Genomic DNA, 16,862 nt, shown 5'->3' on the forward strand with positions numbered 1-16,862 from the left:
AATCACATGTGCATAGATAAATAGAACATGATTTTTATACGCCCGTTTGAAAAACGGGACGTATTATGGGAACGCCCCTGGCGGGCGGATGGGCGGTTGGGCGGGCGGGCGGGCGGGCGGCGTCCACAGACCTTGTCCGGAGCATATCTTCTACATGCATGGAGGGATTTTGATGAAACTTGGCACAGTTGTTCACCATCATGAGACGGAGTGTCATGCGCAAGAACCAGGTCCCTAGGTCTAAGGTCAAGGTCACACTTAGAGGTCAAAGGTCAAATTCAAGAATGACTTTGTCCGGAGCATATCTTCTTCATGTATGGAGGGATTTTGATGAAAGTTGGCACAATTGTTCATCATCATGAGACGGAGTGTCATGCGACAAAAACCAGGTCCCTAGGTCTAAGGTCAAGGTCACACTTAGAGGTCAAAGGATACAAGAATGAAAAATTCAAGAATGACTTTGTCCGGAGCATATCTTCTTCATGCATGGAATGATTTTGATGTAGCTTGGCACAGTTGTTCACCATAATGAGAGGGAGTGTCGTGCGCAAGAACCAGGTTCCTAGGTCTAAGGTCAAGGTCACACTTAGAGGTCAAAGGATACAAGAATGAAAACTTTGTCCGGAGCATATCTTCTTCATGCATGAAAGGACTTTGATGTAGCTTGGCAAAATTGTTCACCATCATGAGACGGAGTGTCATGCGCAAGAACCAGGTCCCTAGGGGTAAGGTCAAGGTCACACTTAGAGGTCAAAGGATACAAGAATGAAAACTTTGTCCGGAGCATTTCTTCTTCATGCATTGAGGGATTTTGATACAACTTGGCACAAATGTTCACAGCATGAGACGGAGTGTCATGCGCAAGAACCAGGTCCCTCGGTCTAAGGTCAAGGTCACACTTAAAGGTCAAAGGTCAGATACAAGAATGACTTTGTCTGGAGCATTTCTTCTTCATGCATGTAGGGATTTTGATGCAACTTGGCACAATTGTACACCCATCATGAGACGGAGTGTCATGCACTGGTCCCTTCTTTAAAATTACTTCCCTTTGCTGTTACTATAAATAGCTTATATTGTAACTTTTTCATTACAAGTCGTAGGGAAAAATCGAGACCACTTTTCTGTAGTACAACATGCATGTTACATCCAATTCTGAGGTGTATTTTGAGCTATCTCTACCTGGTAAGGATTTTTGTGTGGACTTGTAATTTTTTTTTTTCGATTTTTTTTTTTTTTTTTTTCTCTTTAAAGATTAACTTCCCTTAGTTGTTACTATAAATAACTTACGTTGTAACTTTTTTATAATTGACCGTAGGGAAAAACCAAGACCACTTTTCTGTGGTACAACATTGATATTACTTTCAAATTTTGGGTGTATTTTAAGGTATCTCTACCTGGTAAGGATTTTTTTTGTGGACTTAGAAAAATAAAAGAATTACAATAATTTCTAAAAAAAACAACATTGTAAACAACTAGAAAATTAAAATTCCATTTGCAAATACAGGTGCTAGTGTAAACAAATTTGCTGTGACGGGCGTATATTGTGACATTCTGCACCCTTGTTTTGTTTATAAATTATTGAAATTGCCTGGTTTAAAAATGTTCATATAAAAGATGCATCTCTCACCATGGATCTTATACTGTTTATGTGGTCTTTTATTGCAGATAAAGTAGATGATGATTATTTATACAGCTGGTATAAAGCATTCTATGAGTTGTTTCATCATGAGGGTTTCCGACTGTACCACACTGCAGCCTCGGACACCCTATGTCTCCAGGTAACCCTGATGGAGTCCTGTGTGTACTATCTGTCATGGATCCGAGACCCCGGACCAGAGACCTTCATACTTTACCCGCCCGCCATTGATGGTAAGCTTTAGATTTTATTTGACTGTAGATTATGGGTAATATTCACAATATTTTATTTTTAAAACTCGCATATTTACTGGCATTATGTCTTACACTGTACAGGACTAACCAAGCACAAGTCATGTATTCTTTTCTACTGACTGTTAAAGCTGGAAATAAAAGAGACATTAAAATATACTGTCCACAGTAACTTCTAAATGAATATTACTTATCATACGCCCGAAGGGACGTATTATGTTAAGATGCCAGTGTCTGTCTGTTCATTAGCAGTTTCTTGTCCGCTCTGTAACTCTTGAACCCCATGAAGGATTTTGAAGAAACTTGACACAAATGTTCACCACATCGAGACGACTTGCAGAGCACATGTTTTTGATGGCTTGCTCCAAGGTCAAGGTCACAGGGGTCAGAGGTCAAATAAATTGGTTTTGTGTCCGCTCTGTAACTCTTGAACTAATTGAAGGATTTTAAAGAAACTTGGCACAAATGTTCACCACATCAAGACGACATGCAGAGCATATGTTTCAGTTGGCACTCTTCAAGGTCAAGGTCACACTTAGTGGTCAAAGGTCATATCTTTGGACGTATATTGCTCCGCACTGCAATGCTCTTGTTTCTAGTTTGGTGAACCAGACTGCCTTATAAAAGGTCACAGTCCCTTTTATATTTAGACCAAGCTTATTGTAAAGTTTGTGCTATTTGTATCAGTATAGTGTCACATTGTAGTCAAAAACTTTTTTCTTTTGTTTAAAAGTTGTATGGCAAACTGTGGTAGAATAATTAATTATCTTGAGATTTATGAGTTATTTACTTATATGTTCAAGTTTTAATGATTACAAATATTAACCCTTAGCCTACTGCAGGCGAATTTAACAGCCTTTGCAAACAGCTTGGAACCAGATCAGACGCCGATTAAATCGGCGTCTGATCAGGTTCCAAGCTGTTTGCTACTCTGACAATATTTCTTCCAATTTTGGAGCAAATTGAATGAACTTTACAATTTTAGCAGATGACATTTCCAGCAGACGACAATTTATCTAGCATGCTAAGGGTTAAACAGTGATGAATTTGTATGATTTACAGAAACTATTAATGCCACCTTCATTCCTGTAGGTTCAGAAAGTTTTGAGGAAGATCGTCTCCTTGACTACATGGAGAATACAGAAGCTTCCTGTAGCAATGACCTTGAGGTCAATATTCCGTCTGCTGCAGTTGTAACACTTTGTATGGATACAGTTGACAGAAATCCAAACAAACCTTGCCAAGTTGTTTTATTCAGGTATTAAAGTTATGAATATAACAATGAAAAAAAATGTAACTCATTAGAAAGTATGGGTGGAAAAATGGAGGAATTGGAGTATTACAATCTGTCTTAGGTTGGCCAAAACAGTAACAGTAGGATTTCCCCATCTGCGTCTACAACCAGTGGTAGATTATTTTTCTTGTGCAACCTATTTTACAAATTATAGAATAAATATCGTAAAGCCAAACAAAGTACTTTCTTGTAGCACTCTTTATAGTTCTGTGTTTGAAGAAAGTACCGGTATAGGAGTTTAAACAGATGTGATTTCATGAAGTTTCAGTTACACACAACAACAAAGATTATTTGTAGCATAAGGTTCTTTTCAAACTTATTTTGAATGAAGAAATATGCTATAAAGAAGCAAAGAGCATCTATCAAGGACCTTTTAGGTTTTTAATTTTATTGGATTTTACGTAAAAGTATATTATCAGTGAATAGATCTGTAGTTGTCATTAACAGCGGGAGGATCATCCGGCATGGGGGGTGCCAGATGGGTTTTGCTGGCATAGATAAAATTGACAGAAATACCAGTTCCTTGTGCAAGAAATAGCCCACCTGAATATACATCCACATGGTCATTGTGCATCAAACTTTCAGTTTGTTCTGTCACTGTTGATCAGCATCATGTGTTGCTGTAAGGGAACAACAACCACACGACAAGCACTAAAAAAAGTTTTCCATGTGTACGGGACCTGTATTGCGACTGCTGTATTACTCGGGTCTCTTGTTTTCATTCAGTATCCTTATGGCCAATTTAGAAAATCATCTCTTGAAATTTTGGATCAAGTTCTAATACTTTTTATGTGCTTTTCAAAGTTTTGGTATTGAATAATAAACATGTGAAAGTCCTCAAAATCAAATACATTTTATGTATTTTCATGCTGCATTGCATATGCTGTTATACCGTAGATACCTATGTATAATGCGCTGTTTTTTTATCCCTGGGACCACCCCCGAATCGTGGGTGCGCATAATACACAGGTATAGACAATTTTCCAACTTCAAAACAAGTTTGTTACCGATGTTCGCCATTTTGGTAAAGGGAAACTACTCCCCGCGCTTACTGTCACCGCTAAAATCTAAGATTGCCGTTACGTTCCGTAAAAGATCGAATGGTTTATTTTTCTTTCAAACAAAATTAATTTCATATAAATTTAAAAGTATTTTGATGAAGGAAATGTTAATAAATCACAAAAATTATGATACTAATTAAAGATCGAGAATTATCGTCAACTGAGATCAAACTGTGAACAACATAATTGACACGAAGTGACACGTTAATTGCCGATAATTACTGGCTATTTGATCATGACAAAAAGACTATCACACCTTTTGTTATCGGTTTGAATTGAGAAGCTCATGTCATTTTGAAAGATACCATTCTGAAATATTGAATCAGCTGCTATTTATTTATTCAAAATAGTTAATTAAAAAAGGTAAAACAACAAATACAACAATATTTTACTGGTTTTATTTTCAAGAAAACAAAAATCAATAGTACCGCGAGACCGATGCGGCTGTCCGCCGTGGAGATAAAATTTATTACCGGTGTTGATGTAAACTCTACTTTCGTTTTCCATCCATCTCAAAATTGACCAAAAATGTTTTTTTCCCAGGATTTTGGGCTAAAATCGGGGGTGCGCATTATACACGGGTGCGCATTATACATGGGTATCTACGGTAGTTGAATGACTGTGTATTTTGTGTATTTCAGAAGTTCAGGTGTTCAGGGGTCTATAACAGCTATACCAAATAGTAGGTGTTCAGTTACTACCCTCGAGATTGAGGCGAACTCACAGGGAGAAATAATATTCTTTGTCAAACATAGAAGGTAAGCTTTGTCAAAATAACTGTTTAAATAGAATCTGTACAGCTGGTTTTGCATTCTTTTAAATTTTGGGTCTCTAAATTTTAAGACAGTTATAATAGCAATATATTTTCTTCTTAACAAAGTCGAAGAGCACCATGTTTACTACAGTGCTTTATATGTAGTTGTATATTGATCAAATGAAAATGTTTTACACTGAATATAATTTATTGTTAACCCTTACCTTGCTACATTTCTTTAATGGACTTGTCCGTTTTTCAATTTGGACAGTACCATTAACTGTTAAAAGGGGTGCTTACCAAAAAGATACTGACTGAATGGCGAACAGTGCAGATCATGATCTACACTGGTCGCAAAAGTAGAATAAATCTGTCAAGCATGATAAGGGTTATGTAATGTTAGAAATAAAGTTAATATTGAGAATGGAAACCGTTTTGTAAAGCTCATCACAGGTTGGATTGTTTTCTGTAAGATCATTTCTTCATTATGCCAATATTAGGGTAAGAGTACTAATTGGTACTCCACAAGATTTCTATTCTTACTGACTTTGATTGTAGAAATAATGCATTTTTTTTTTTTTTTTTTTTTTTTTTTGTTCTGTTACACCATGTGTAGAATCCCTATTGGACATTTTCAGATTCTGCAGAATGTTGTAATAAGAAACAAATCTGTGTTAATGTTGTTTTAGCTAAAACTACTTATCAAAAGCTAAGTTAGTTTATTGAGAAGCATTCATTTCCTCTCAGTTTGTTTTAATTATAAATTAAAAGGGCCTCAATATGTTTATGTTTGCCATGAAACACACCAATATATAAAAGGTGATTTAACAGCACATGATTCTGAGTGGACAATGTGGTTACTGTTAGAGACTGTCAATAAGCAATTAAGAATACATACAAACAAACATGATTTTATAAACACGTGCTTACTGTCTTTTAAAAAAACAACCCTTGAAAACAACAGTAACAACAGTTTTATGCTTGAAAGCTGATCTCATAACTTTAACAACCTTTTCTATTTCTTTGCAACACTGGGGAAAAGTCAAGCAGAATTTTATGTTTTACATGTTGTAATTACAGATATGAGCGGAGTGTCACGAGACCAGTGACGTTAGAAGAAGCTCTGCAGAAACATCTTCCCATGTCACATACCAACCTTGTATATATAGATTTGAACAAATCATTCTGGGAATTTTTTACCAATATACTGGATAGTGGAGCTTTCTTTGTAAGTTTTTAAACTGGCTTCATAGCTCTAGGGAAAGGTTTTCAGGTTAAGGTATAATAAGGACATTTTCTATGGATCAGTTGATTTTAAAGTAAACTTTACTATTTGCGAAAGATTCTTATATACAATATATTTCTTTGCAGTTAAGAATTAAATGACAGCACTGTCGCACCCAAGTGGAATTTGGGTGAAGAATATAAGGATTTTACATGCCTGCCTGTGTAAGACGGGGTTTTCCCTACCCAAGAGACAGTGTGGAATGAAAAACCAAGTGTTAGTGAGATTTTTTATCCAAGCTGTCCTCAGCTGTCTTACACAGGCAGACATTAAAGATAATTTTTCTTGCCTTTAACGTTCAAAATAAAACCACAGGCACAGGTCCAGTGTATATGTTTTGTTTAATATAAAAAAAAAATCCTTTTTTCACACACATATACTTTTTTTGTGATCGCGTGGCGTCCGTGCGTGCGTCAACTTTTGCTTGTGACCACTCTAGAGGTCACATTTTTCATGGGATCTTTATGAAAGATGGTCAGAATGTTCATCTTGATGATATCTAGGTCAAGTTCGAAACTGGGTCACGTGCGATCAAAAACTAGGTCAGTAGGTCTAAAAATAGAAAAACCTTGTGACCTCTCTAGAGGCCATATTTTTCATGAGATCTTCATGAAAATTGGTCAGAATGTTCACCTTGATGATATCTAGGTCAAGTTTGAAACTGGGTCACGTGGGGTCAAAAACTAGGTCAGTAGGTCTAAAAATAGAAAAACCTTGTGACCTCTCTAGAGGCCATATTTCTCAATGGATCTTCATGAAAATTGGTCAGAATGTTTATCTTGATGATATCTAGGTCAAGTTCGAAACTGGGTCACTTGGGATCAAAAACTAGGTCAGTAGGCCTAAAAATAGAAAAACCTTGTGACCTCTCTAGAGGCCATATTTCTCAATGGATCTTCATGAAGATTGGTCAGAATGTTCACTTTGATGATATCTAGGTCAAATTTGAAACTGGGTCACATGCGGTCAAAAACTAGGTCAGTAGGTCTGAAAATAGAAAAACTTTGTGACCTCTCTAGAGGCCATATTTTTCATGGGATCTTTATGAAAATTAGTCAGAATGTTCACCTTGATGATATCTAGGTCAAGTTTGAAACTGGGTCATGTGCGGTCAATAACTAGGTCAGTAGATCTAAAAATAGAAAAACCTTGTGACCTCTCTAGAGGCCATATTTTTCAAGAGATCTTCATGAAAATTGATCAGAATGTTCATCTTGATGATATCTAGGTCAAGTTCAAAACTGGGTCACGTATGGTCAAAAACTAGGTCAGTAGGTCTAAAAATAGAAAAACATTGTGACCTCTCTAGAGGCCATATTTCTCAGTGGATCTTCATGAAAATTGGTAAGAGTGTTCAGCTTGATGATATGTAGGTCAAGTTCGTAACTGGGTCATGTTCGGTCAAAAACTAGGTCAGTAGGTCGAAAAATAGAAAAACCTTGTGACCTCTCTAGAGGCCATATTTTTCATGAGATCTTTCATGAAAATTGGTCAGAATGTTCACCTTGATGATATCTAGGTCAAGTTCAAAAGTGGGTCACGTGCCTTCAAAAACTAGGTCATTAGGTCAAATAATAGAAATACCTTGTGACCTCTCTAGAGGTCATATTTTTCAATGGATCTTCATGAAAATTGGTCAGAATTTTTTATCTTGATGATATCTAGGTCACATGTGCTCAAAAACTAGGTCACTATGTCAAATAATAGAAATAACGACATCATACTCAGTTCAGCACTGGGTCATGTGGGGATAGGTGAGCGATTCAGGACCATCATGGTCCTCTTGTTATATGTTAGTCAAATGAAAAAAAATATCGATGACAAAAAATCCGGTCACAGTATCATATACATTGAAAAGGTGAACTATGCGAGCGTAACGCTATGGGAAGCTACTCGGCAAACTTGTAGAACATTTCAAAATCAGAGTTTATACACTTGCAGCCTCTATCTGCATGATCGCAGCTTCGAAACATTTAAAGCCTTCCATGAATACTAAACTGACCCCATAAATTGCTTTGAAAAACACAGTACAAGTCTCTACGAGCGAAACATTTGAGTTATCCCCGGCGATTTCAGCTGCCAAACGAAGTGATAAAAACCAGGAACAAGTCTGCTATCCGGAATAAAATCACCGAGGATAACTGAAATATTTCACTCGTAGAGACTTGTACTGTGATTTTCAGAGCAATTTAAGGGGTCAGATTAGTATTTATGGAAGGCTTTAAATGTTTCGAAGGTGCGATCATGCAGGTAGCGGCTGCAAGTGTATAAACTCCGATTTTGGAATGTTCTACAAATTTGCCGAGTAGCTTCCCATAGCGTTACGCTCGCATAGCTCACCTTTTCAATGTATATGATACTGTGACCGGATTTGTGGTCATCGATTTTTTTTCATTTGACTAAGATATAAAAAGTATATTGGTGTGAGGACATATAAATTGATGACACAGTGTGGTGTTTATTACGTATTGTGTAAGTTATTCCCATCGGGCGATTAAATCATAGGTGTATTTTGTTTGTTAGCATCAGATTATTTTCATTAAGAAATTTGTAAAAAAAACAGGCCTGTCATAAGTATAAGTATTTACCGAGGTCGATGTTTTTACTAAAAAGCAAAAAATATGACATCTGCAGTATTGCCAATTTTTAAATCGTTACTGGACATATGTACTCAAAAGTTAGCCGGACTCAAAAATAAGCCGATCACGTTAATAAGCCACAAAATCCTTACGAAAATTATAAGCCATAGTTGTTTTCGGGATTTCAGGGTATTACAAGTACGAAAGGGATTAAATGAAAGAAAACCTAGAGAGTTCTTCTCCCTGTATAACAACGATAGGGAAAGACAGGAATATCTATCCCTAGCGCGTGCTCGAACAAATGTATACAATCCCCCTAGGTAGGCAAGAATGACTAAGAATGACCAGACTTTCAACTTGATTGATTCAGTAAATTTATTTTTTATTTTTCAGAATGTAGATCAGATTATAGTAGATATAAAGAAGTTATGGGGTAATCACCGGGCCATAGAGTTACGTAGAAGATACAGCGAGCTGCAACGCATAGAAGCATATGGTTTCCGTAAATATCAAATCAACGAGAACAAACTCACCTTTAGAGGAAAGTCTGTGAATGACAACGACAATTTTAAGATAAACTATTTAAAAACAGCAACGGGAAGGTCATACCATTGACAAAACCATCATTGGGAACATTTACGAAGACAACCACCAGTATTTTAGGATCGTCATCTTGTGTTGCTCATGTGAAAGTATTTGTCATGTTTTTTCCACTGTTGAAGTATTATTTTGAAAAATCAACTTTGGGTTCAAGGCTATGAAGCTGAGCTTGAAAAGTAGTCTCATTACTCCAGTATCTGATTGGTTGTTTCTGAGCATGTGTTTGAAAATGACCAATGGGAGAACTACATTCTTTGACTGGTCTCCAAAATAAGTTTTAGAGCCAAGTGACAACAGTTTCAAGTACTTGCCAAAATAAAATTTATTGTAAAAGAGTATGCAAATGTTGTAAAAGTCTAGCTGAGTCTATAATAAATCAACTGCTTGGTTATCTTTCCCTCCTGTTCAGACTTTTTATGCCGCCCCAATCTTTTTTTTTTTTTTTTTTTTTTTTTTTTTTCTTTCTCCAAGGTATTTTTAAGGTAGTATTTATATTTATGCCCCCCTTTGAAAAAGGAGGGGTATATTGTTTTGCAGATGTCGGTCGGTCGGTCGGTCGGTCGGAATGTAGACCAATCCGTTTCCGGATGATAACTCAAGAACGCTTGGGCCTAGGATCATGAAAGTTGAGAGGGAGGTTGGTCATCACCAGCAGATGACCCCTATTGATTTTTAGGTCTGTATGTCAACGGTCAAGGTCACAGTGACCCTGAATAGTAAAACGGTTTCCGGATGATAACTCAAGAACACTTGGGCCTAGGATCATGAAAGTTAATAGGGAGGTTGGTCATCACCAGCAGATGACCCCTATTGATTTTGAGGTCAGTATGTTAAAGGTCAAGGTCACAGTGACCCTGAACAGTAAAACGGTTTCCGGATGATAACTCAAGAACACTTGGGCCTAGGATCATGAAAGTTGATAGGGTGGTTGGTAATGACCAGCAGATGACCCCTATTGATTTTGAGGTCAGTATGTCAAAGGTCAAGGTCACAGTGACCCTGAACAGTAAAACGGTTTCCGGATGATAACTCGAGAACACTTGGGCCTAGGATCATGAAAGTTGATAGGGAGGTTGGTAATGACCAGCAGATGACCCCTATTGATTTTAAGGTCAGTATGTTAAAGGTCAAGGTCACAGTGACCCTGAACAGTAATACGGTTTCCGGATGATAACTCAAGAACGCTTAGGCCTAGGGTCACGAAAGTTGATAGGGAGGTTGGTAATGACCAGCAGATGACCCCCATTTGATTTTGAGGTCAGTATGTCACAGGTCAAGGTCACAGTGACCAGGAACAGTAAAATGGTTTTCAGGCAATAACTCAAGAACGCTTGGGCCTAGTGTCAGGAAAATTGATAGTTAGGTTGGCCATGACCAGCAGATGACCCCTATTGATTTTGAGGTCATTAGGTCAAAGGTCAAGGTTACATTGGCCAGGAACAGTTAAATGGTTTCTGATCTTCTTGTCCAAAACCATAGGGCCTAGGGCTTTGATATTTGGTATGCAGCAAAATCTAGTGGTCCTCTACTAAGATTGTTCAGATTATTTCCCAAGGGTCAAATATGGCCCCACCCCTAGGGTCACATGGTTTATATAGACTTATGTAGGAAAAAACTTTGAAAAACCTCTTGTCCAAAACCACATGGCCTAGGGCTTTGATATTTTGTATATGACATCATCTAGTGGTCCTCTACTAAGATTATTCAAATTATTCCCCTAGGGTCAAATATGGCTCCGCCGTGGGGGTCACATGGTTTACATATACTTATATAGGGAAAAACTTTGAAAATCTTCTTGTCCAAACCACAAAGACTATGGCTTTGGTAATTTGTAATGTAGCATCATTTAGTGGTTCTCTACCAAGTTTGTTCAAGTTATCCCTCTCGGGTCAAATATGGCCCCGCCCCAGAGGTCATATGGTTCATATAGACTTATACAGGGAAAAACTTAGAATCTTCATGTCCATAACTTACGTCATTCAAATTTGGACCACATGTATAGTTTTGAGTGGCAAGATGAACCTTGACATGAGTTGACTTTGACTTTGATCTTGACCTAGTGACCTACTTTCACATTTCTGTACCTACAGCCTTCAAATTTGGATCACATGCATAGGTTTGTGTACTGAAAAAAACTTTGACCTTGTTATTTACCTAGTGACCTACTTTCTCATTTTTGAAGGTACAGGCTTCAAATTTGGACCACATGCATAGTTTTTTGTTCCAAAATAAAATTTGATCTTGATTTTAACCTAGTGACCTACTTTCACATTTCTAGTGACCTACTTTCACATTTCTGAAGGTACAGGCTTCAAATTTGGACAACTTGCATAGTTTTGTGTTCCGAAATGGAATTTGTGTTTACAGTGAGCAGATAATTTCTGTTCCTTGTGCAATTACTGAATGCATCAAGGGGGGCATTTCGTGTTCGACGAGCTCTTGTTCAGTAAGTATTTTGTTGTATAACTATCTTTTTATTCAACTGAAATAAACTGTTATGTATATTTCATTTTTTTTTAATATAGCCTGTCATTTTTTGAGCTTTCATAAGGGCTATTATTTATTATCAGAAATAAAGAACAAGATTGCCCCCACTCCCATTCTATGCAAATCTAGCGATTGATCTAAAATAGCCTAAAAGCTAAGGTGTCGTTGCCTTATGCTGTCTTGCCATGCAATAGATCTTTACAGAGAACAGGTACTATAAGCGCTACTGAAATTATTTGGGTGTTTCTTTATGTAGTAGGAATATTTAGCTGTTGTCTAAGACAAAGTTCACAATGATATAGCTGCAATACAGAGTTCCTCATGATCAAGTGTTTCTCTTTACAATGTAACATTTAGATGTCACCAAGAGTTTTCTTTCTGTCGTATACCCAGCTGTTTAGAAATGTCTGCCGTGTTGTCCTGAGGGAGCACTGCACTGCTCATTGCTATATGTCTCTAGTAGTTCTATATATGGAAGAACCCATGTCGCTTCTTGGTAATGAAGCAATATTGTCTTTGTAAATATGCATTGTAAAGTCATTTGGCATAAAACGGCTGGTTTATGTTTACTGAAGCAGCATTTGCCAGAATAATTCACTCAGGACTACGCCCTTGTAGCCCTCATGCAATTATTACTGAGACATATAACTTCTTTTACATGTATTAATAATGTTAAAACACAATTTCTCTATTATGAATGAAGAACATAGATCCATTTTACTTATTTTGCCCTGATATTAAAATTAATGAGTCCTTCAAAACGTTCAACTTAAAAGCTTGTATTGGCAGCTTAATTTTCTTTATAAATGATGATACTTGGAAAAATCTGAATTATGTAGAATGGAAAAATATTTTATCAGATTGTGCAGAACTACCTTAAAGAATTTTTTGCACAAGTACATGTAAATCTTGGTGTTTAGTCTGTAGATTTTTATTCTGTAAGTTAAGTCAATTTTATGCTGAAGAGTGGGGTACTACAAAGTTATAAACTGTCTTCTTAGTTTGAAATTCAGTTTGCAAAAACCCAGAATGGTTTGTCTTCCAAGTGATATCTTTGAATCAAAACAATATTTTCTGTACTTAACATTTGTTCATTTATAAATGTTTTTCTAATTTTCAGATCTAGAAAAGTTGCCATTACTAGCATTAGATTGTGTATAGCTGTAGAAAGGTGATGAAGTATTAAATGAGCCGTGCCATGAGAAAACCAACATAGTGGCTTTGCGACCAGCATGGATCCAGACCAGACTGCGCAGATGCGCAGGCTGGTCTGGATCCATGCTGGTCGCAAACCCACTATGTTGATTTTCTCATGGCACGGCTCAAATATGCATTTAGTATTAGTAGTAGATAGAACATCAGTCGTGACTGTGGCATAGAAATTTGTTATAACTTGTGTACAGCTAGGCTTGACATGTCTTTGTATGTTTTGTTTGTGTCAGTTTGTTAAGACTTGCTATGACGGTACAACTCCGGAAGATGGATTGCTCCGTTGATAAAAGTCTGTGTAACATTGTAAAAATTTAGATGTGAAGTATGCGGTTTTGAAATTTCACTATTTCAGAAATATATTCAATCTGTGAATTGACTCATCAGGCCAGTCCAGTACAGCATAAAATGTGGCATATGGGATGTCACTGTAACAGGTGCTAATACATACCGCAGTCTCATTCATACATCACAGTGTCTTAATTATACAATTCTTACTGTGTCAAAATTATATCTTATCTTATGATTTAGAAGTAATTAAGTCTGTAGTGTGGTACACAGCATTCCCTGATTTCTCTTTATATTTAAGTAATCATCTAAAAACTCAAAGTTTCTTGATTACTGTAGTTTTGAGTTTATTGTCAGAAATGATATTGTTGGTGGATTTTAGACAAAACTTTCAGGATATCTTAGTATAATAAAAGCTTTATTTTCTAGTGAGATTATGTTATATTTTGAAGGAAATGAGTTTTCAAAATTTTTCATTGGCAAAACTTTTACAAAAGTATAAAAATAATGCATTTGGCTATAGAATTGACATTGATTAAGAGCATTTTGAGAAATCAGAAAGTTCCTACTATCATTCTAGGAGACCTTTAGAATACTGTATAACATTACCGGGATCATGCAAAATAAAGCTGAAAAACAAAAAAAAAACAAAAAACTTGTTACTGATAGGTTGAATAAACAGTAACTGTTATCATCCTATCTCAGAAATTCATTTTGCCAGTCAACATTTCAAAGTTCTGTTTCTTACTGTGTTACATCACATCTGCATAAAACAGAACTGACTAGAAAACATGGGTTAATATACAAAATTTTGAACATTTGTATAAAAGTGTAGTTTTTAGCTCATCTGATTTTTTGAAAAAAAATGATGAGTTATTGTCATCACTTGAGCGGTTGTCGGCGTCGGCGTCGGCGTTGCCTGGTTAAGTTTTATGTTTAGGTCAGCTTTTCTTCTAAACTATCAAAGCTATTGCTTTGAAACTTGGAAGACTTGTTCACCATCATAAGCTGACCCTGTATAGCAAGAAACATAACTCCATCTTGCTTTTTGCAAGATTTATGGCCCCTTTTGTACTTAGAAAATATCAGATTTCTTGGTTAAGTTTTATGTTTAGGTCAATTTTTCTCCTAAACTATCAAAGCTATTGCTTTGAAACTTGGAATTCTTGTTCACCATCATAAGCAGACCCTGTACATCAAGAAACATAACTCCATCTTGCTTTTTGCAAGAATTATTGCCCCTTTTGGACTTAGAAAATCAGTTTTCTTGGTTAAGTTTTATGTTTAGGTCAGCTTTTATCCTAAACTATCAAAGCTATTGCTTTAAAACTTGCAACACTTGTTCACCATCATAAGCTGACCCTGTACAGCAAGAAACATAACTCCATCCTGCTTTTTGCAAGATTTATGGCCCCTTTTGGACTTAGAAAATATCAGATTTCTTTGTTAAGTTTTATGTTTAGGTCAACTTATTCTCTTAAACTATCAAAGCTATTGCTTTGAAACTTGCAACACTTGTTCACCATCATAAGCTGACCCTGTACAGCAAGCAACATAACTCCATCCTGCTTTTTGCAATAATTATTGCCCCTTTTGGACTTAGAAAATCATTTTCTTGGTTGAGTATTATGTTTAAGGCAACTTTTCTCATAAACTATCAAAGCTATTGCTTTAAAACTTGCAACAGTTTTTCACAATCATAAGTGGACACTGTACATCAAGAAACATAACTTTATCCTGCTTTTTGCAAGAATGATGGCCCTTTTTAGACTTAGAAAATCATGGGTAGGACAATATTTCTATTATACAAAAAAAATCAGATGAGCGTCAGCACCCGCAAGGCGGTGCTCTTGTTTAAATTTGAAGTGGTATTGTTTTCACTTCCTTAAACTTTGTATATAGTCAGTTCTTGTTCTGAGGCAAACATTGTAAATATTACAGTGGTCTGTTCAAAAATGTCCTTTCAGTATCAGTAACTGAGCAGGGAGAAGAACTGTATTAGTCTTCTTTGGTTGCTTTCGTACTTGTAAAATATTTCATGTTTGTTAAATGTGATTACAACAATTATTATAGTTTTTGAAATTCATTTGTTAAACTGATGTTCTGTTCTCGTAGGACACATACAGCTAATTCAGATAAATTAATCTTGTTTTGAAATAATGCTTGTACATTCTGTTTATAATCTAGAGATTTATAGAGTACTGGACATGCTCCACATCTGTCCTGATTCATTCTAATAGTGACAGTTTTTCTAATGGTGGCAGTTTGACTAGATATAAACTAGTTACAAACATTGTTCCATTAACACCTGGTTTAGACAAGCATGTCTGTGTTCTGAATCCACAAATATATCACATTTAGCAGGTACTTCGTCTTGTAACACAGTCTGCTGTTGCAAGAACTTATTGTTCCCTCGTCTTTAAGTGTTCTAATATTTATTTATCATAGTAACAATTCTAGTCCTTTTTGATAATCTATCATGTCATACTTATTCAAAATGTGTATAGTAAATGGTATACAAATTTTTAACCCAGTGTTGCTTATTTATGTACTTCCATTTATGAATAACTTAGATTACAAAACAAAAGACACCTATGATCCAAAGTTGTCCAACTAAGGAGCTTAGACCTTTGACCTTGCTTCTGAACAAGTTAGGTGAACATCCGTTAAGCAGTTCATTGAAAGTTCTATGTTATGTTGTGATGGTCCAAATATGCAGTCATGGCATTAACTTGAGTGACCTCCTACCAAGGAGCTGCAGACCGACTAGTGAAGGTCTATCAACCAGTTTATGAGTATTCCTTTAAACGGCTTTTTGTACTTATTAGCTCACCTGTCACATAGTGACAAGGTGAGCTTTTGTGATCACCCTTCGTCCGTCGTCTGTGCGTCAACAATTTCTTGTCTGCACGATAGTGGTTTCATTTATGATTTTATTTTAACCAAACTTGCACACAACTTGTATCACCATAAGATCTCGGTTCCTTTCTTGAACTGGCCAGATCCCATTATGGGTTCCAGAGTTATGGCCCCTAAAAGGGCCAAAATTAGCTATTTTGACCTTGTCTGCACAATAGCAGCTTTATTTTTGATTTGATTTTTACCAAACTGGCACACAACTTGTATCACCATAAGATCTTGAGGCCTTTCTTGAACTGGCCAGATTCCATTATGGGTTCCAGAGTTATGGCCCCTGAAAGGGCCAGAATTAGATATTTTGACCTTGTCTGCACAATAGCAGCTTTATTTATGATTTTATTTTAACCAAACTGGCGCACAACTTGTATCACCATAAGATCTTGGTTCCTTTCTTGAACTGCCGAGATTCCTTTATGGGTTCCAGAGTGATGGCTCCTGAAAGGGCCAAAATTAGCTATTTTGACCTTTTCTGCACAATAGCAGCTTCATTTATGATTTG

General features: G+C 36.4%; 1 protein-coding gene across 2 annotated transcripts in view; it reads left to right on the forward strand.

The window, feature by feature from the left end:
* LOC123529728 (uncharacterized) overlaps positions 1–15,973 on the forward strand; it is a 45,537-nt gene extending 29,564 nt beyond the window's left edge. The window contains exons 4-9 of one of the 2 annotated variants that reach the window (XR_008366135.1): positions 1,666–1,869; positions 2,980–3,145; positions 4,884–5,000; positions 6,077–6,224; positions 9,254–10,230; positions 10,522–15,973. Coding sequence is in view for 1 of the 2 variants with exons in the window: in XM_045310234.2 (XP_045166169.2) it covers positions 1,666–1,869; positions 2,980–3,145; positions 4,884–5,000; positions 6,077–6,224; positions 9,254–9,475 (857 nt within the window). In the remaining variant the exon portion in view is untranslated. Of the gene's footprint in view, positions 1–1,665; positions 1,870–2,979; positions 3,146–4,883; positions 5,001–6,076; positions 6,225–9,253 lie in introns of both variants that reach the window. The other variant, XM_045310234.2, reaches the window with a different exon arrangement.
* The last annotated feature ends 889 nt before the right edge of the window (positions 15,974–16,862 follow it).

The sequence above is a fragment of the Mercenaria mercenaria genome, chromosome 1, assembly GCF_021730395.1.
Source record: "Mercenaria mercenaria strain notata chromosome 1, MADL_Memer_1, whole genome shotgun sequence".
In the NCBI taxonomy this organism is placed as follows: Eukaryota; Metazoa; Mollusca; class Bivalvia; order Venerida; family Veneridae; genus Mercenaria; species Mercenaria mercenaria.